The 20179-nt window shown below is 42.7% G+C and overlaps 3 protein-coding genes across 3 annotated transcripts; 1 reads left to right on the top strand and 2 right to left on the bottom strand.

The window, feature by feature from the left end:
• Positions 1-871: 871 nt before the first annotated feature.
• On the bottom strand, positions 872-6428 carry LOC121581466 (mitochondrial import inner membrane translocase subunit TIM44-like). The gene is made up of 13 exons (XM_041896960.2): positions 6353-6428; positions 5755-5859; positions 5452-5625; positions 5080-5160; positions 4645-4794; positions 4170-4303; positions 3934-4019; positions 3515-3607; positions 3176-3300; positions 2870-2920; positions 2536-2625; positions 2236-2346; positions 872-1081 (listed from the first exon to the last, which is right to left on the bottom strand). Exons 1-13 carry the CDS (start codon positions 6380-6382, stop codon positions 962-964), a joined length of 1350 nt encoding a protein of 449 aa, XP_041752894.1. The 5' UTR covers positions 6383-6428; the 3' UTR covers positions 872-961.
• A 1491-nt stretch (positions 6429-7919) lies between these two features.
• On the top strand, positions 7920-15351 carry LOC121580776 (ras-related protein Rab-11B). The gene is made up of 5 exons (XM_041895804.1): positions 7920-8163; positions 11389-11584; positions 14030-14223; positions 14859-14939; positions 15066-15351. The coding sequence occupies exons 1-5, from the start codon at positions 8124-8126 to the stop codon at positions 15206-15208; spliced, it is 654 nt and encodes a 217-aa protein (XP_041751738.1). The 5' UTR covers positions 7920-8123; the 3' UTR covers positions 15209-15351.
• A 200-nt stretch (positions 15352-15551) lies between these two features.
• On the bottom strand, positions 15552-18710 carry LOC121580775 (E3 ubiquitin-protein ligase MARCHF2-like). Its single transcript, XM_041895803.2, has 5 exons — positions 18427-18710; positions 17588-17853; positions 17093-17288; positions 16758-16967; positions 15552-16279 (listed from the first exon to the last, which is right to left on the bottom strand). The coding sequence occupies exons 2-5, from the start codon at positions 17764-17766 to the stop codon at positions 16124-16126; spliced, it is 741 nt and encodes a 246-aa protein (XP_041751737.1). The 5' UTR covers positions 17767-17853; positions 18427-18710; the 3' UTR covers positions 15552-16123.
• Between the last annotated feature and the right edge of the window lie 1469 nt (positions 18711-20179).

Genomic DNA, 20179 nt, shown 5'->3' on the forward strand with positions numbered 1-20179 from the left:
TATATGTGTCCTGGGAGGGTGTGTGTGTGTGTATGTGTCTTGGGAGGGTGTGTGTGTGTGTGTATGCGTCTTGGGAGGGTGTGTGTGTGTGTATGTGTCCTGGGAGTGTGTGTGTATATATGTGTCCTGGGAGTGTGTGTGTGTGTATATATGTATTCTGGGAGTGTGTGTGTGTATGTGTCTTGGGAGGGTGTGTGTGTGTATGTGTCCTGGGAGTGTGTGTGTGTGTGTGTGTATATGTGTCCTGGGAGTGTGTGTGTATATGTGTCCTGGGAGTGTGTGTGTGTGTGTGTGTGTGTATGTATGTGTGTGTGTCCTGGGAGTGTGTATGTGTGTGTGTCCAGGGAGTGTGTATGTGTGTGTGTCCAGGGAGTGTGTATGTGTGTGTGTCCTGGGAGTGTGTGTGTGTGTATATGTGTCCTGGGAGTGTGTGTGTGTGTATGTGTGTGTGTCCTGGGAGTGTGTGTGTGTGTGTGTCCTGGGAGTGTGTGTGTGTGTGTGTGTCCTGGGAGTGTGTGTGTGTGTGTGTGTGCCTGGGAGTGTGTGTGTGTGTGTGTGTATCCTGGGAGTGTGTGTGTGTGTGTCCTGGGAGTGTTTGTGTGTGTGTGTGTCCTGGGAGTGTGTGTGTGTGTGTGTCCTGGGAGTGTGTGTGTGTGTGTCCTGGGAGTGTTTGTGTGTGTGTGTGTCCTGGGAGTGTGTGTGTGTGTGTCCTGGGAGTGTGTGTGTGTGTGTCCTGGGAGTGTTTGTGTGTGTGTGTGTCCTGGGAGTGTGTGTGTGTGTGTCCTGGGAGTGTGTGTGTGTGTGTCCTGGGAGTGTTTGTGTGTGTGTGTGTGTGTCCTGGGAGTGTGTGTGTGTGTGTGTGTGTCCTGGGAGTGTGTGTGTGTGTGTGTGTGTGTCCTGGGAGTGTGTGTGTGTGTGTGTCCTGGGAGTGTCCCTCTGTCTCTTCTTCTTTCCTGGTCTCTCAGAGAGCCTGCTCGGTGCTGGAGGCAGAGATGTCCAGTAGTCTCCAGGCTGCGTTGGGGTTGAGCTCCTCCTGGTCCCGACACAGAGCCCACACGTACATCATCCTCAACACCTTCTCCTGGGGGGAGGAGAGATATCACCAATAGGAGGAGAGAGGGAAAAGAGCACAGAAGACAACGGTTAGAAGAATGGGGGAAAAGATATCAAGGTTAAGGAAAGGGAAGCCGGAATGGGCTAGAAGAAACAGGGTTAGAAAGAGGGATAGGGAAGTAGGACAAAAGATACCATCTGTATAAAAGCCTGTTAGATTTGAATTTAGAATCCTGCTAAATGTAATTACATCTACAGTATTGTTATTTAGAGATTCTGGTCAACTCTGATGTTTTCTTTCATGTGTCCTACCAATTATTATTGGATTATTCCCCATGGCAACCAATTGATAAAAAATGAATTAAAGGTTATTTCGCAGTTTCCAGTTGGCTTTTGTGGAGACCAGGGATATTTGTGCGTTTTTGACCAAATATAAGTCAGAACAAATACTTATTTAAATGTTATAAGTTTCCTATTGTTATATGTAAATACAAGTAATGTGTATGTAGAGGCGTAACTTTCTTCATCAGTTTCTTTACCATGTTGTAATATTGTGTGATTAGACTACCAGTTGGTGTTACTGTGATGTTAATTCTCCTGAGAGGAATTATGGTGTTCTTTTTCTCTTATTGTAAATTGTGTCTAGAGATTGCTGACATTACTGTTTAATGTAATACTGTTTATTGGATTTACATTGTAGTCATTTTTTCTTTATTTTATCCTGTTTCCCTTCTGTGTCTGACATCGTTCTTTGACCAGAGTGCAGTCCGGTAACCGTCTACTCCCAGTGGCCTATCCACATATTAGAGAGTATCAGACTCCATATTACCATCGAAGGCTGGAGAAATGGACGGGTTTAGGAGCAAAGTGACCTAGACAAAATCTGCCAGGACAGAGAGAAAGATGGGTAGAATAGCTATTACATTTACATTTACATTTAAGTCATTTAGCAGACACTCTTATCCAGAGCGACTTACAGGAGCAATTAGGGTTAAGTGCCTTGCTCAAGGGCACATTTACGTCATTTAGCAGACGCTCTAGTCCAGAGCGACTCACAAATTGATGCATTCACCCTATAGCCAGTGGGATAACCACTTTACAAATTTTTTTTTTTTGGGGGGTAGAAGGATTACTTTATCCTATGCTATCACAGAGGTTGTAACCATCTAGGAGGTAACTCACTGGATCTCCTTCCACCAGGTCTCCCTTGGGACTACGAATCACCATGACCACCTGGGCCTGGAACGTGATGATCAACACAGGGCCTTGATCCATGATCTTCCCCATCGCCAACTGAGAGAGAGAGAGAGTGAGAAGGAATGAAGGAATGGCAGAGAGGGAACAGGGGAAGGAAATTATGTTAAACCTGAAATAATGACAATCTGCTGGCTACCAAAACGTTGGTGACCGACTTGTACATGTAGCTCAAGCAGAGTAATGACATGGCCTGGTTGAGCTTGACAGACACATTCATGTACTTACATCTATGTTGTCTATATCTAGGACCTTGGACTGAAACATTAGACCCAGGGCCCTGGCCTGTTGGATAGGATGGGCCAGCTGACTGTATGTCTGAGGATGGAGAGACGAGGGTCAAAAGTCATTCATGAGACAGCAACCACACACAATCAACTAAAAGGAAGAATGCTATTTCAAAGTATTTTTCACCCTGATAGTGATAAGAAAATCTAATAAAACTATATTTCTGAGAAAAGAAAGCATGCCAAGTAAACCCTTTTGTACAGACACTACTTGTTACAGACATCAGTAAACGTGGAAAAGAGGAATGGAGTGCGGTGTATATAAAACGACTTACAGCTTCATAACACCAGTCCTTCAGCACCTCCAGCTCTCCACGGATCATAGCCTGCACAACAGAGCCACATAGGTGCATTCGTAAACCTTAGCTACTGCATGCTGGATATCTATAAAGTTATCTTATAACAAAGGTAACCAACATCTATTCAATTCCAGTGATCTATGGATTACACTTCTGGTGTGCATTTCAAAAGCTCATGACTTACAATTGAAAATAACAAAACATTGATCAAAAAAAGTGCTTCAAAGAGTTAAAAAGTGTTTGGAATTGTTTGAAAGTGTTAGAAAGTGTTTGTGCCCTTACCTCTAGGATGTTGGGGATGATGTCCTTCTCACACTGTTTGAGAAAGGAGTCCTTGTCGAAGCTGGGGTCTGCCTTTAAGATCTCGGTCAGCACCTGAGACATCTCAGTCTTCGAGAAGAGACCACCTGCCAACCAAATAAATAGGATTTGATGTAAAAATAGTGGAAACCTATGTAGTCCAACTATCTATCAGAACTTCTGAAAGAAAATAGGGTAGTCACTTTGTGGCTATTGACATACCAGACAATATAACGGAGAAACTATTACACACACCCAGTAATCCCCTCAGAGTGATAGAATGATTCAACCGGGACATAATTTAAAAGAGAAGTTGTTTACCTAGTAGATCTGTGACTCTGTCGGTCACGGCTCGAGATGCTCTGACAAGGGCGTTGTCACTCTCGTCATATTTCATTTTCATCTCAAAGAACCCTGAGGAGTGAGGAGAGGTAACACAAGAAATGCTGAGCTGAAAATATCCCAAAGACTTCCAAGACTCTGGGACCCTCCACAGAAAATCAAACAAGATACAATTTAAGAGAAAGTGTTTCTTGATCAGAAAAAATCCCATCTCTGATAGACTTGACATCAAGATATAAGTACAATTCTGAAAACTCTGCCTCCACTTTGCCCATGTAATGAATATAGTGCCACCTGTTGACTGGCCAGTGAAGTGCACGCAACCATGAACGTGACTTATGATTACATCACTCTCATGTTATCATTTCTGATGAAATACAGTAACAACATTCTCTTACTGTTGAAAACCGTATTGTTGTCCTTGAAGTCCTTCCACTGTGCGTACCACTTAGAATCCTTGTGCAGAACAACACCCATGTCCTCTCTGTGAATCAAAATAGACCATTTATATCAATACGTTGTATTTCCTAATAGTTTCAAGCATGGCTGAATGGACACCCATAGCATTGTCAGTGAATGGGAAAATGTATCTGTTAACCATGTCATGGTTATGAACAAGTGAAAAGGGACATACTCATTGGCCTCAAAGACACGGTTGTCGCTCTCCCCTCCCTTGGAGGAGAATTCACTCCTCTTCCTGAGTTGAGAAGGAGCCCTATAGGTACCATCGTCCACCACATCAATCTCTCTCTTCACTGACTCCATCCCCTGTACACACACAGAGGCAGGGGGAAAAGGAGATCAGTACATCAGTAAAATTATTCCATAGAATTCATGATGTTTGACACATTTTCAGAGTTGATGCTTCAATGTTTCTTACAAGTCTCTCAACAGCTGGTATTTACCCCAAAACAACTGGTTACAACTGATACATTCTTGTGCTTAATTAAAATCATTCAACACAATTAATGATACATAGTAATCATGTAACTAAGCCCATTTTTAAGCAGGAACTGGGTAAATAGCAGACCAAAGAATAAAATAATAAAGCGTAACCAATTTCCTTCAATGGAGAGGTGTGTTACTTATTTTAAATGCCAGTCTCTGACCTGGGAGATGGCCCTGAAGGCGCTGGTCACTCCCAGCTTCTCTCCTCCCTTGGACACAGACTCAGCAGAGTGCCTGGCTGTCTTGGCTGCCTCCTCCACCCCCTCCTTGATCTTCTTCCCCAGGTCTGTACGGGTCACCTCCTCAAGGCCCTGGACAGACATGGACCACAGCAAGTTACAAGCTACTATAAATAACAGTTCCACATTAATGGCATCTTTGGGTTAGCACTGATATAGAACTGAAGTTTAACTCATAAGCTGTCCAATACTTCAGCTGAAATATAAAAACAGATTTACACCATTGATGAACTAAAAGGATTATACAAGAAGGAATAAACATTTGCACTTAGGCCTAATTCTGAGGGTTTACTTAAACTGATAATGTCAATGACCATTGTTCTTTTAATCATTTTCAAGAGTGTTACAATGACTCACCTCCTTCACAGTCTCCGACAGAGTCCCCAGGGTCTTCTTGAACACCTCAGAGGTCTTTACTGTCTCTGATTCAATTGTTTTCTGGCAGAAAGAAACAGTTGACATTGATGAGATGTCACATTAGTCAAGCATCGAATGTGCATGACATCACAAGTGTTTGTTTGGAACACAGATGAAAGTCAACTTGTCACCAACCCTAGTCCTGGACAGCATGTGCAGGCTTTTGTTCCAGCACAGCACTGGCAATTCAACTTATCATCAAGACCTTCACTAGTTGAAGGTTAGTACTGGGCTGAAACAAGTCTGCACAACCAAGGTTAGTGACCCCAGGCTGAAAGGGACATTACACTCCAAAATCAAATTTGAGCGTACAAATTTCCTCCGAGCCTGTTGCAGGGCATCCGACTCCTCCAGCCTCTTGGCCTCCTCTCTAAACTTCTTGATGTTCTCCTTCATCTCCTTGTCCTTCCCAAATTCCTGCCTCAGGTTCTCCACAAACTCACCGAAGAAGCCTTTACGACTAGGTCGTTCTGACGCATACCGCACCTGAGAGAAAGAGGGCACTTATGAGTGAAAGACATTTAATATTAACAGTTTGTGTTTTGGCTAGTTAGCTACCACCAGATCCATCACTATTTGAAGGTCAACGATGATAATGATTTGGTCTCTAGCTACCTGCACAGGGACAGCCGGAGACCGACATATCCTATAGGCATCTCCTCTATTGAATGAGGAGACGACAGCACGGGATGGCAGGATCAGAAGACGTCTTCCGACCAGCTGAAGAGAATTACAACATAGACTATAACCAAACATTCCTATTGAAGCTATTACAAGACATCTCTACCTGTTATATCTAACGTTATGGTAGTCTATTTTTTCCTGACATGTTTGATATTTGCAATGACATTCAAAACAGACGGAAGCAGAGCCGAATATGCATCTCCCATTAGCCAAAAGGAGTTATTATTTCGGACAAGCAGACGAAGATGAACTGAGCAGCTATTTAAAATATTGAAATAATAGGCTATGAAGAATGCCTGACATGTTTAGCTAGCTAGAATGTTATTGAACACCGACCGAGGATTGTGTGTGTGTGTGTGTGTGTGTGGGGGGGGGCTATGGACCATTTCATAACTGTCATCACAGGATAAAATGTAACGTTATTCAAGAAATATCGTCTAATGTTAAATACTGAGCTGTAAAACAAATCAGTCAATATCCATCGATTGCCAGTGCAAGCCAGGGTGAGAAATATTAAAACAAATCTCACCTCATAGCACCGACACACGGAGGCTGCCATCTTGATCTTGAATGCATTGGGCAATGAATGGAGGAACGTATAACGCCCCACCCCGCAGACTGTCGACCAATCGCGTTCAGGTTGTCATGCTGCGTCACGCGGTTGCTACGCTAATCATCACGCAATCCCTTCTCTAAGTCAGGGTATGAGTCGGGAAACGTGCCTATTTTCCTCGAAAATACGTAATGTCACGATTCAAAAGCTATACAATATTGCAGATAGCAAGTTAATTATCTCACATCTTGGAAAATATGTGTAATGTTGTACTTCTTGTTGACAGAATTCATGCTAATGTTGGGGTTTTGAGCTAGCGCCCAACTGACTCCCATTCACTCCTTGAAGGAGCATGGGCAATGTACACAATGGGCGTTAATACGATTCTAATGGAGTTTCCCATCTCCTTAAAAGTATCTCTGATGGAGCACGTGCAACTCGGCTTAAACTGACCTTCTGACGGATCCAATGGGTGGAGACTAATTTGAAGAGGTGGGTGTGTGTGCTTCTGCAGTCAAGAACCTTCCCCAGTATGAGTATAGAGACGTCTGCTAGAACGGTTATATCTGCAGGTGGATGGGTTTAGGGTCACCAATTATTGTGTGGCTGAAGGGCGGGTGGGTAAATATTGTGTGGCTGAAGGGCGGTTGGGTGGCAGGCAGGTTGAATTAAGAGAAGCAATACCTTAAAACATGTATAATTCTTGTGCAATTTATATAGGCTACATTGAGGTTTTTCTTTCATTATTTTAGGCTATCTGGTATTAGTGCATAAGCCAAAACTTTAGGGCTTAAATGTACGCACGCCAAAAAGCCTACACAGCCAATCGCCAAAAAATTATTTTGGGAACTGGCAGAAAGCCAAATTATGCTTTTGGGAACGGCCAGAAAAAGTTAATGTCAATCCACGGAGGCAAAAAGGACATTGTCGAAGTTTAATTCTATATGACAAAAGCTGCGAAAGGTGAGTTGAAAATAAAGAGGAGGGAGGGCCAGAAAAGTAAAGTTTGGAAAATAAAAGCAGATTTACCTAGCTCGGTGGAGACCCTAGGAATCTCAAAAGTTAACCAATCCTGTGAACGGGTTAGGCAACTCAGGTGTCTATACTTCAACAGCAAAGTTAGATAAGACAGCATTTATGAAGTAGCGCCTTGTAAACAAAAAGGGAGTAATGTAGAGATCTACAGGTCTTTAGCAAAGCAGCCTACCTTTTGATACAGGATGCAGTGATGAGTATCAAAACTGTCACTTGTAACAAATTCAAGGGCACTATGGTAGACTGCGTTATTATTAATAATAATTTATGAGACAATGCTTTGCAGACAGGTTAGGTTTATAAGCAGACCTTGCTAGGCTACAGTGAATAAATGCAGTAGCAATGATCAGCCATATGCCAAGGGCCCACTGCTAATTTAAGACATTAACTATAAGGATGAAGAGTTTTGTGATAAACAAATTGAGCATCCAACACTCTTTCAATGGCCCTCAGCAGGGATAGGTTGTGCTGTTTGTTTCCTATTAGTATGACAGCCAGCAGCGCCACCGTGTGGAAGGTATGAACACAGGGACTCCACCCCAGTGCAGAGTTCAGAGATCTCTCTTCCTGCGGTCAGCCTTGTTTGACAGACAACATTGGCGCATTGTTTTACACATTTATTTAATTTTTCTCCTGTACATACCGATAATTCATAGGCTTACAATTTTACACATTATTTTCCGGAACAAGCGTTGGAGAGGCCACGTCTAGAATGGGGAACAGAGACGATGAATACGATTTCTTGTTCAAAGGTAAATTTTGATGACTGCATTCGCCCGTTCATAGCACCTTCAATAATTCTATAATTGTTGCGTTCTGTCCAATGACAAATCAGACATCAGTGTTAACGAATAATAACAAATAGTCTGGAGAAATGGTTTAGAAATGAACATTGTATCAGTCTCTTTGGTGGAAAACGTTTGCTACTATGGCTACATAAATGCTGTCATTGTAACATTGTAACAACGCCCACAGCTATATTTTTAGGTAAGATGCAACACCGTATCTGCGGTTGCCTTTTCGACTTTATCAACACTGATGAAACCATGAAAGAGGAACTATTTATCAATCGCTTACTTACAAGAATGTTGTTTTCCCATGTATGGTTAAAATAACTATACGAAGTTATCTTTTTTATTGTGAATTGTAGCCTCCCTTATCTCATAGATCTATGATTTAATATTTTAGTTAATGTGGGACTATTGATTATGCAAATGTTGAATTCATGTAGGCCTACAGTAATTGGGTATGTTAATTGTATTGACTGTGAAATGTTTTGATATCATGAGGTCTGAGCATGTATGAAACAAATAGATTTTTCATAGAATTAGTGAAAATACATTTAAAACTTGGCAATGTAGACTAGTGTCCAAGGACCATATAACACTGTGAATACTATGTTCTATCTCAAGAAATCCCCCTTTGATCTATTCTAGAATGTCTTCCTTTGATTTCCATTGCAGCTCGCCACCGACACCCCGTATAGAGGTCTATTTATGAAGTGATACAGAGTATCTTCTGTGGAGTAGACATCAGCCGATAAAGGGTTCTCCTCCTCCTCCCTCCCTCCCTCCCTCACCATCATTTAGAAACCCTGTTGAAACAGGAAAGCCAAAAGCGGCCCAAAACTGTCGATTCAGGTTTGATGGAACATGTTATCAGCTTCCTGCAGCAGCAGCATAATGCCACAGGGACAAAGTTCAGCTTTATTTACTGTACTGTGAGAAAACAAAAGGGCTCCACCTCGACAGCCCCGTTGTGACTGCCAGGCCTACTCCTGTCACCTCAGTGTTTTACTGTCAGCTAAATACAGTAGAATAGGCCGTTTCTGTCAACCTCTTATTGTGGTAATAATAATAATAATATTATTATTAATAGTAAAATTGTATCACAATTGTATCATTGAGCTCAGTGTTTCTCAGCAGTGCTCTTAAGGGTCCCAACTGTGTACATGCTAGAATTTCACTCGAAATTAACATCAATTAGACACCAACTACTATGTCTCCTTGGTTAAGGGCAACCAATTAAACAAAATACCTATAAGCTCTGAGAAGTATTGAAATAAATATACAAAGACACATACAGTGGGGAAAAAAAGTATTTAGTCAGCCACCAATTGTGCAAGTTCTCCCACTTAAAAAGATGAGAGAGACCTGTAATTTTCATCATAGGTACACGTCAACTATGACAGACAAATTGAGAATTTTCTTTCTAGAAAATCACATTGTAGGATTTTTAATGAATTTATTTGCAAATTATGGTGGAAAATAAATATTTGGTCACCTACAAACAAGCAAGATTTCTGGCTCTCACAGACCTGTAACTTCTTCTTTACGAGGCTCCTCTGTCCTCCACTCGTTACCTGTATTCATGGCACCTGTTTGAACTTGTTATCAGTATAAAAGACACCTGTCCACAACCTCAAACAGTCACACTCCAAACTCCACTATGGCCAAGACCAAAGAGCTGTCAAAGGACACCAGAAACAACATTGTAGACCTGCACCAGGCTGGGAAGACTGAATCTGCAATAGGTAAGCAGCTTGGTTTGAAGAAATCAACTGTGGGAGCAATTATTAGGAAATGGAAGACATACAAGACCACTGATAATCTCCCTCGATCTGGGGCTCCACGCAAGATCTCACCCCGTGGGGTCAAAATGATCACAAGAACGGTGAGCAAAAATCCCAGAACCACACAGGGGGACCTAGTGAATGACCTGCAGAGAGCTGGGACCAAAGTAACAAAGCCTACCATCAGTAACACACTACGCCGCCAGGGACTCAAATCCTGCAGTGCCAGACGTGTCCCCCTGCTTAAGCCAGTACATGTTCAGGCCTGTCTGAAGTTTGCTAGAGTGCATTTGGATGATCCAGAAGAGGATTGGGAGAATGTCATATGGTCAGATGAAACCAAAATAGAACTTTTTGGTAAAAACTCAACTCGTTGTGTTTGGAGGACAAAGAATGCTGAGTTGCATCCAAATAACACCATACCTACTGTGAAGCATGGGGGTGGAAACATCATGCTTTGGGGCTGTTTTTCTGCAAAGGGACCAGGACGACTGATCCGTGTAAAGGAAAGAATGAATGGGGCCATGTATCGTGAGATTCTGAGTGAAAAAAATCAGCAAGGGCATTGAAGATGAAATGTGGCTGGGTCTTTCAGCATGACAATGATCCCAAACACACCGCCCGGGCAACGAAGGAGTGGCTTCGTAAGAAGCATTTCAAGGTCCTGGAGTGGCCTAGCCAGTCTCCAGATCTCAACCCCATAGAAAATCTTTGGAGGGAGTTGAAAGTCTGTGTTGCCCAGCGACAGCCCCAAAACATCACTGCTCTAGAGGAGATCTGCATGGAGGAATGGGCCAAAATACCAGCAACAGTGTGTGAAAACCTTGTGAAGACTTACAGAAAACGTTTGACCTGTGTCATTGCCAACAAAGGGTATATAACAAAGTATTGAGAAACTTTTGTTATTGACCAAATACTTATTTTCCACCATAATTTGCAAATAAATTCATTAAAAATCCTACAATGTGATTTTCTGGAAATTTCTTTCTCATTTTGTCTGTCATAGTTGACATGTACCTATGATGAAAATGACAGGCCTCTCTCATCTTTTTAAGTGGGAGAACTTGCACAATTGGTGGCTGACTAAATACTTTTTTCCCCCACTGTACCACTTAAAATAGGTCGATTTCAGCCATTCACTTATTCAATATTGTCAATGGGTGTGATTGAAAATGAAAACCCGCATTACATAACAGTCGTAGGTGAGAGGACCAAGTCACATGGTGAAGAATGCAGGCATTGATCCAAGGTCTAGCCCAGGATCCTGGATCCTAGTACATTTAGGAAATACCTGTTGACTAGGCTAGCTCATCTGACAGTTAGGCTATAAAAATTTCACCCTGTGTGTTTTCACTCTGTCTTTATCTAATTCTCTCCGTATCTCTCTCTGTCTGTTTAACAACAGTTGTGTTAATTGGGGACTCTGGCGTCGGGAAGAGTAACTTGCTCTCTCGGTTCACACGGAATGAGTTCAACCTGGAGAGTAAGAGCACCATCGGGGTGGAGTTTGCCACCCGCAGCATCCAGGTGGATGGCAAGACGATAAAGGCCCAGATCTGGGACACAGCTGGACAAGAACGTTACAGAGCCATCACCTCCGCGTAAGTCGTGTGGGATCCCTCAAGGCTGCCTAATGAAAATTTAATGATTGTCAACAAGGATCACAGAAAACAGTAATCTAGTGGTCTCAAATGTTAGTCCCAGAGAGGTAAACTACCAGTCAAAAGTTTGGACACACCGACTCATTTAAGGGTTTTTCTTTATTTTTACTATTTTTTACATTGTAGAATAATAGTGAAGACATCAAAACTAGGAAATAACACATATGAAATAATGTAGTAACCAAAAAAGTATATTCTATATTTGAGATTCTTCATATAGCCAGCCTTTGCCTTGATGACAGCTTTGCACACTCTTGGCATTCTCTCAACCAGCTTCATGAGGTAGTCACCTGGAATGAATTTCAATTAACAGGTGTGCCTTCTTAAAAGTTAATTTGTGGGATTTCTTTCCTTCTTAATGCGTTTGAGCCAATCAGTTGTGTTGTGACAAGGTAGGGGGGTATACAGAAGATAGCCCTATTTGGTAAAAGACCAAGTCCATATTATGGCAAGAACAGCTCAAATAAGCAAAGAGAAGAGACAGTCCATCATTACTTTAAGACATGAAGGTCAGTCAATATGGAACGTTTCAAGAACTTTGAAAATTTCTTCAAGTGCAGTCGCAAAAACCATTAAGCGCTATGATGAAACTCGCTCTCATGAGGACCGCCACAGGAATGGAAGACCCAGAGTTACCTCTGCTGCAGAGGATAAGTTCATTAGAGTTACCATCCTCAGAAATTGCAGCCCAAATAAATGCTTCACAGAGTTCAAGTTACAGACACATCTCAACATCAACTGTTCAGAGGGGACTGTGTGAATCAGGCCTTCATGGTCGAATTGCTGCAAAGAAACCACTACTAAAGGACACCAATAAGAAGAAGAGACCTGCTTGGGCCAAGAAACACGAGCAATGGATATTAGATCGGTGTAGGCCTCCTGTAGCTCAGTTGGTAGAGCATGGCGCTTGCAACGCCAAGGTTCTGCGTTCGATTCCCACGGGGGGACAGTATGAAACATTTATGCACTCACTAACTGTAAGTCACTCTGGATAAGAGCGTTTGCTAAATGATTAAAATGTAAATGTAAATGTGTCCTTTGGTCTGTAGTCCAAATTGGTGATTTTTGGTTCCAACCGCCGTGTCTTTGTGAGACGCGGTGTGGGTGAACGGATGATCTCTGCATGTGTAGTTCCCACCGTAAAGCATGGAGGGGGAGGTGTTATGGTGTGGGGGTGCTTTGCTGGTGACACTGTCTGTGATTTATTTAGAATTCAAGGCACACTTAACCAGCATGGCTACCACAGCATTCTGCAGCGATACGACATCCCATCTGGTTTGGGCTTAGTGGGACTATCATTTGTTTTTCAACAGGACAATGACCCAACACATCTCCAGGCTGTGTAAGGGCTATTTTACCAAGAAGGAGAGTGATGGAAAAGCATGGGATAAGTTGGACGGCAGAGTGAAGGAAAAGCAGCCAACAAGTGCTAAGCATATGTGGGAACTCCTTTAAGACTGTTGGAAAAGCGTTCCAGTTGAAGCTGGTTGAGAGAATGCCAAGAGTGTGAAAAGCTGTCATCAAGGCAAAGGGTGGCTATTTGAAGAATCTCATATCTCAAATATATTTTCATTTGTTTAACACTTTTTTTGGTTACTACATGATTCCATATGTGTTATTTCATAGCTTTGATGTCTTCACTATTATTCTACAATGTAGAAAATAGTCAAAACTAAAGAAAAACCCTTGAATGAGTAGGTATGTCCAAACCTTTGACTGGTACTGTACATTGGTGATTCCATTGATTCAACTAATCAATCAACTGCTCAAGTCCTTGATTAGTTCAACCAGGTGTTTTAGTGCTGGGTGTAAGTGTGGAACATAAACCTACACACCCTATAGCAGGTTAGTGTTTTTCCTCATGAATCTTGTCCTGGAGGCAGCTCTGCAGAGTGGTCACTAGCTGGTACAGCCACAAAGTCACCTAACCCTAACCTTAACCACACTGCTAACCCTAATGCCTAACCCTAACCACACTGCTAACCCTAATGCCTAACCCTAACCACACTGCTAACCCTAATGCTTAACCCTAACCTAACCACACTGCTAACCCTAATGCCTAACCCTAACCACACTGCTAACCCTAATGCCTAACCACACTGCTAACCATAATGCCTTACCCTAACCTTAAATTAAGACCAAGAAGATAATTTGTTTTCATGAATTTTTACAATATAGCCAATTTTGCCTTTGCAGCTGACCCATCTATCGGAAATGCCGCCAGGGCAAGAATCATGACAATAAATATATCTCTCCAGGATCAGGTTTGGTGAGCACTAGCCAATCATGAGCCTCATCATCAATCAGTGCCTGACTTGGAGCCTCACTGGAGACCCATACATTGTCTGTTGGTGCATTGATATTGAGAAGCAGTCTTTCCTACAGCTATTACAGAGGGGCAGTGGGTGCTCTCCTAGTGTATGACATCGCCAAGCACCTGACGTATGAAAACGTGGAGCGCTGGTTGAAGGAACTGAGGGATCATGCAGACAACAACATCGTCATCATGCTGGTGGGCAACAAGAGCGACCTGCGCCACCTCAGGGCCGTGCCCATGGACGAGGCCCGGGCTTTTGCAGGTACTTGGGTACTTTTGGCAGGGGGAACATGGCCTGGTCCCAGATCAGTTTGTGCCGTCTTGCCAACTCCTATGGTCATTGTCATGGCAAACAGAGTTGCAAGACAACACAAACAGATCTAGGACCAGACTAAGGGGTACATGGGAACGTTGGGACATAATCTTAGAACAGCCTTCTTGTCTTTCTTTTGTGGTCCTGAGGGACCACTGATTTTGAAGAGATGGATAGGAGGAAAGTAAAATGAGAGCAGCTCCATATTGTTGCTTTCACCTATCTGGAACTTTTATATCAGTGGTCATCACAAGGGAAGGGAGGAGAGTATTGGGACAATATTGCTATATACTGTAGCAGCCTAAATATATAATGCAAATGGTATTGAGGGAGCCTTAATGTGAAATGGGGCAGCAGGTAGCCTAGCAGTTAAGAGTGTTGGTCCAGTAACCGAAAGGTTGCTGGTTCGAATCCCTAGGTGAAAAACCTGTCTGTGTCCTTGATCAAGGTGCTTAACCCTAATTGGTTCTGAAAGTCGATCTGGAAAACAGTGTCTGCTAAAATGTAAATACAGAGGGTATTCTTTCCAGGAACTGTTTAATAATGATTGTGCGACTCACTTTGCCCTTTCTCTAAACCTGCAGAGAAGAACACTCTATCGTTTATTGAAACTTCAGCCTTAGATTCAACAAATGTAGAGGAAGCTTTCAAGAATATCCTTACAGGTACAGTATAACAGCAAAAGGACTGTCTAAAAAGCCAGTTGCTTTGACATAGTGAAGGTAAACTAGAAATCCTCTTTGAAGTATTGAGATGCACCACAACAGTCTAGTCTACTCTCCTCTCCACAGAAATCTATCGCATCGTATCGCAGAAGCAGATCGCTGAGCGGTCCGCCCATGACGAGTCCCCTGGAAACAATGTGGTGGACATAAGTGTTCCGCCCACCACAGACCAGAAAGGGAACAAACTGCAGTGCTGCCAGAACCTGTAACCCATGATGATGCTTACCTTCCCCTTTCTGTCATCTTAAAGTGTTGTGGCGCCAACATTCTTCATTTTGTGTAATATATTTGTTTTTGATAGCTTGTCAACTCACATTATATTAATGCCATGAAATAAAAGTTTACAATATTACAGTAGTTGACTGGATTTCTTTTATGTTACCTGTGTAGTTTGCATGCTCCTACAGTCTGGACCACTTGCAAGGAGTGGTCCCTTAAATGTCCACTAGATGGTGGTATGGTATAGTGCAGTTAACTGCATCAAGAGATCATTACAGATCTATTCCTCCTGTATAAGTAGCTCAAAGAGTTTCAGCACACATGCAAGCCAGATGTGCCGACTGCAAAGACCAAGAGTCCCTTATGTTTTATTGCACAATCACCCAGCTTATTCAAGAGAGTGCAACATAAAATAATTTAGCATACCCTGCATACATTGACTGACACTCCAAAGCCCACTGCTTTTCTCTCTCCCACTTCTACCAGCTTCAAAAAGGCAAAGATGTAACAACAGAAAACATCATAATATTTAGACTTGGTCGTTCACATGGTCATTGTTCTGTGAGAGTAAATTCACGGGCTATTGGATGCCAGTTTTCCAAAAACAGCTAAATACTTTGTGAAGGAGAGGGGGGTAGTATGTTTCAGATATACTGTATTAACATGCTGTGTCAGTTATATCCTGCTACATTAGCTGTGTCCTGATTTTCCAGGCCAGTGTTCATAATCCAGCGATGAGTGACACTTCATTCCACGAGTCCAAAACATCCCAAAATCACTGGTTATAGTTCATATCTGGGCTCAAGTGCTTCAAATAATAGTGAGTATGGAGAAAGAATCCCCAGAATGGTCCACAAGTGCAGAAGTTCAAGATATATTACACTTTTATAGCGAGACCACGGCGCTCATACGATGGTCTCGTCAGTCATTTTCTTGGTCGACTTGGTCGGGACGGAATGTTGTGTAGAGTGCGCTCCTTTCATGTCAGGCATGAGCAGGCGTACTTTCTGATTGGTCCTCCTCCACTCCGAGTATAACTGACAGTGATAGCGGAACGATACCTGAGGGGCATGGAGACAGACGTCAATTAAACTGTACATCAGATGTTTGATATGCAATGCAAAGCAGATTCGCTAAATATATGGTTGCTATCGCAGGCTCGCATGATACAACGTTAGACATATTGCATGACAAATTTGTATTTGGTCTGCAAAATGGTTCCGCTTCATTTGATGATTGTGTAACTATTGTAAGCCTTTTTTTCAGGGTACAAACAAACGATTCTTGTTGCAGGCACAAAATATTGTTGGCACATTACTTGTCTCCCCTGAATATAAAATGGGAAGGGCACAGAATACCACATACAAGAAAACAAAACAAACAATACTCCACAAATGTCTAATTTGTCTCACAAATGTACTACTAGCGATTGTAAAGCACACATTTCTACTGCAAAAATATGCTGTCAATTAACAAAGGTGGAATAAAGTAACCCATGGTAATAGTGATAAGGGCTGTGTGTGAGTGTGTGCTAGTTACCAGTGTCCAGAGGACGTAGATGGTGAAGAGAGCAATGGTGAGGGCAATGAGGCCCACAGCCTCCAGCCGGCTGTTGAGGGTCAGGTGGTCCTGGGCTCCCCTCAGACACAGCCAGCCAGAGATGGCCGCCAGGGGCGTGATGAGCATGAAGCAGGCCATGTCGCATAGTAGCGTGCGCTTCTCACTGCGAGGGCCTGGGTCCCGCAACCACTGGGAGGATGCAAGGAAAGGATCATTATTAATATGGTAATTATTCTGTCATTACTATGGTGATTGAGGACTTAAACAGAATTACCCATCAACCTGTCACTCACTCACACACAGTGCCATTTTACCTTTGTGAGTGGCTGGGGCCGCCGTTCGACTGTGAACTCGGTGTGGCAGAGCTCACAGTAGCTGGTGTTGGAGGAGGACAGCCACTTCTCCAGGCAGCTCTTGTGCACCTTACCCAGGGTCCCTGTGCAGCTGCAAGGGGAGAGCAGCGTCTCACCACCGGCCCCCTCGTGGCAGATTCGACACATGCCTTCATTACTAGACAAATAGGGAAGAAAATTGTGCCTGGTGACCAGTCGTTTCAAAACACATTACACATTAAATACATTATAAACAAAATAAATTAATTTAGTATATTGATGAAAATAATGTATCAGATATGCTGAATCTGAGATTGATACAGTATGTTGCCCTCTCCTATAAGCTTTGAGAACTATATGTCCATTGTTAATCTCCATTCAAGGAAGAAACATGTTTATATGTCAGATAGAGGGCCACATTCCCTGTCATCCATATTTACAAAGAAAGATAAGAACCCTCTCGAAGACCCCCCTTACCTCTGTGAGCCCATAGCTTTGACAACAGAGGAGAGTGGGCGGCCATCTTTGGCCATAACCTTGGCAACGTACTGGGCCTGGCCGGATTCTGGCTCCTCTACCTCCTTGGGCAGGTCGGCGGCGCTGCCTGAGTAGTCACACAGGGAGCCAGGCAGGTGGCAGCAACTTGATGTAGTCATGGCACTCTGGTGGTGGTGACACGCCACAGCCACCAGTGAAGGGAGTCAACCCACACCTCTCCTCCCACTGCTGGGCAACTGTTTGGACTGAGTGACAATGTTAGAATGTTTACTTGTGATGGTTTATGACATGTGAGGTGATAGAATCCATATATTTTTTTTTATGGATCAGCCTTTTATCATGGCAAAAAAGGCTTTGCAGACAATGTCAAAACAGGATTTGACATGGGGAACTATGTAATAAAGACGATTCGAATCTATTAAAGGGGAAATTCTTTATAGCCAGTTGCATAGTTCATTTTGACAAGTTTATGTTGTGGTGGTGGTGGTGGTAGTGGTAGTGGTGGTGGTGGTGGTGGTGGGTGGGGGGGTCATCAACATCAAAGATAAAACTGACTGTCAGTAACTATAGACAAAGCTTGGCTCTGGTGAATCAATAAATAACCGACAGACAGCCAGACAGGGAAAATGGTTGGCTGTCTACTGTCGCTAACTCCGTTACTGTTAAGCATTCATGTTTTCACATCCTCTCTACGCTAACGTTAGCTAGCTACGACATTTCCATTAGTTAGCAAGCTAACTAAATAAATACAATGCAATGAAAAGCTATGTATGATGAACAGCTAGCTAGATAGCGTTTCGAAACAAGGGATAACGTACCGTATAGTCGACACCAGCTTCCCCTGGCCTTAGCTAGCTAACGTTAGTTAGCTATTTGGCTAGCTAGAGACGAGAATGACATTGACATTTAGACAGAAAACGATGCTTCAGGAGGAATACAATAGATGATGGCAAGTCGTGTATCTGCTCCATTGGCTGGATAATTTATTCGTTCGTAACTATCTCCCCGTCTTCTTGCAGAAACGGTGTATTTTTCACGAATTTATGACAGCTAGCTGGCTTGTTCGCATCTGTCTCAGCTGTGCACTGACTGTATCGTTATGATCACGTGATTATCGTGTCTGGTGACGCAGTACTATTACCACGATACAAGGGTAGCCAAATTATTCATACGGTACAAGTTATTCTACAAATTAGGCTAATATCTGAACACCCTAAAGTGGCAGTAGCCACTGTCCTAAGACTATTGGCAAGAGAAAACAAAGCAAGACAAGATGGTATACAAAAAGTGTATTGTATATTTTTTTGCCGTTAGGTGACACCGCTATTGTCACATATTCCATATGACATCAGTTTTGGACATTGTATGTCTACTACTTGTCTATGAGATTCATAGGTTGAGAATCATATGTTGACGGCCTACAGACACCCTGGCATCACTACAGACACAACCTGCCGTGATTGGGCGGCGCACAATTGGTCCGGGTTTGGCCGGAATGGAACCAGGGTGTCTGTAATGACGCCTCTAGTGCTGAGGTGCACCACTCGGGAGGTGGTGAAAATGTAATCTGGTCCAGAAATACGTCATTTGAACATGAACGTGACAGGACTTCATAGGTCAGTGGTTCATCAAGGAGTCAGTCAGAATACCAAAGAAGAAGATGAAGGAGTCAGTCAGTATATAACATCAGCCAGGAAAGCACACCAGCTCAGACTTCATGAGCCAGGTCAATACAGTCACAGAGGCTAATGTAATTTTTTATGTCGATTGTAGACCGCTGCGATTTGTCCAGCAGCCGGCCCATCGATGTGTTGCTACCAATAATGTGTATAAACCCTGGATGATTGACAGGGGGCGCTGTATTGAAGCCACCGCACAGCCATCTTGGCACTCCTCCTCAATTGTAAAACATATTTTGGAAACTATAGAAATGCATTTATTAATGTCTACATTCGTTTTCTTTACACGTTTATTCTATTACAGACACCTTAATGCATACTTCTAAATTATATTATGTAAGCTTAGCTAAAAAAAACAAAAACATATTTTCCTTAAAGTATTTATTTTTTAGAGTACCTTCCTACACTCTAAAAATTAGGGGTTCAACAAGGGTTCTTCTAAGATCCTCAGAGGTCTTCAAAGAACCTTAGGGTTCCTGGCACTGAAAATTGCCCCCAAAAGGTTCTTCCAACAACCCCGTAGGAGGTGGGGTTCACCGAGGAACCTCCTTAGTTGGTGGGGGTTCTTGCAAGAACCTAACTGCCCAACTGAAACATTTGGATTTGAATTTGAAAGGACAGCAGGTGCAGGCACTTAACTGAAAAAATGTAAAGATCTCCTCAATTTAAGGTAAGGTTTGTCTTTTATATGATCGAAATTGATATTGTTTTATGATGAAACCATCTACCTTTTCATATTTGTGCAAATCTTTCTAAAACAGAAAATGGACACAATTAAATGGATTTCAATCAACAAAGAGGTAATTGAAGGCTAGCTGTATTGGGTGCAGATGACTGAACTGCTCACTTTTGTGTCTGTGTCGGCAGGTATACAGACGAGGAAGCATACAAA

Source organism: Coregonus clupeaformis, chromosome 14, assembly GCF_020615455.1.
Source record: "Coregonus clupeaformis isolate EN_2021a chromosome 14, ASM2061545v1, whole genome shotgun sequence".
Classification (NCBI taxonomy): domain Eukaryota; kingdom Metazoa; phylum Chordata; class Actinopteri; order Salmoniformes; family Salmonidae; genus Coregonus; species Coregonus clupeaformis.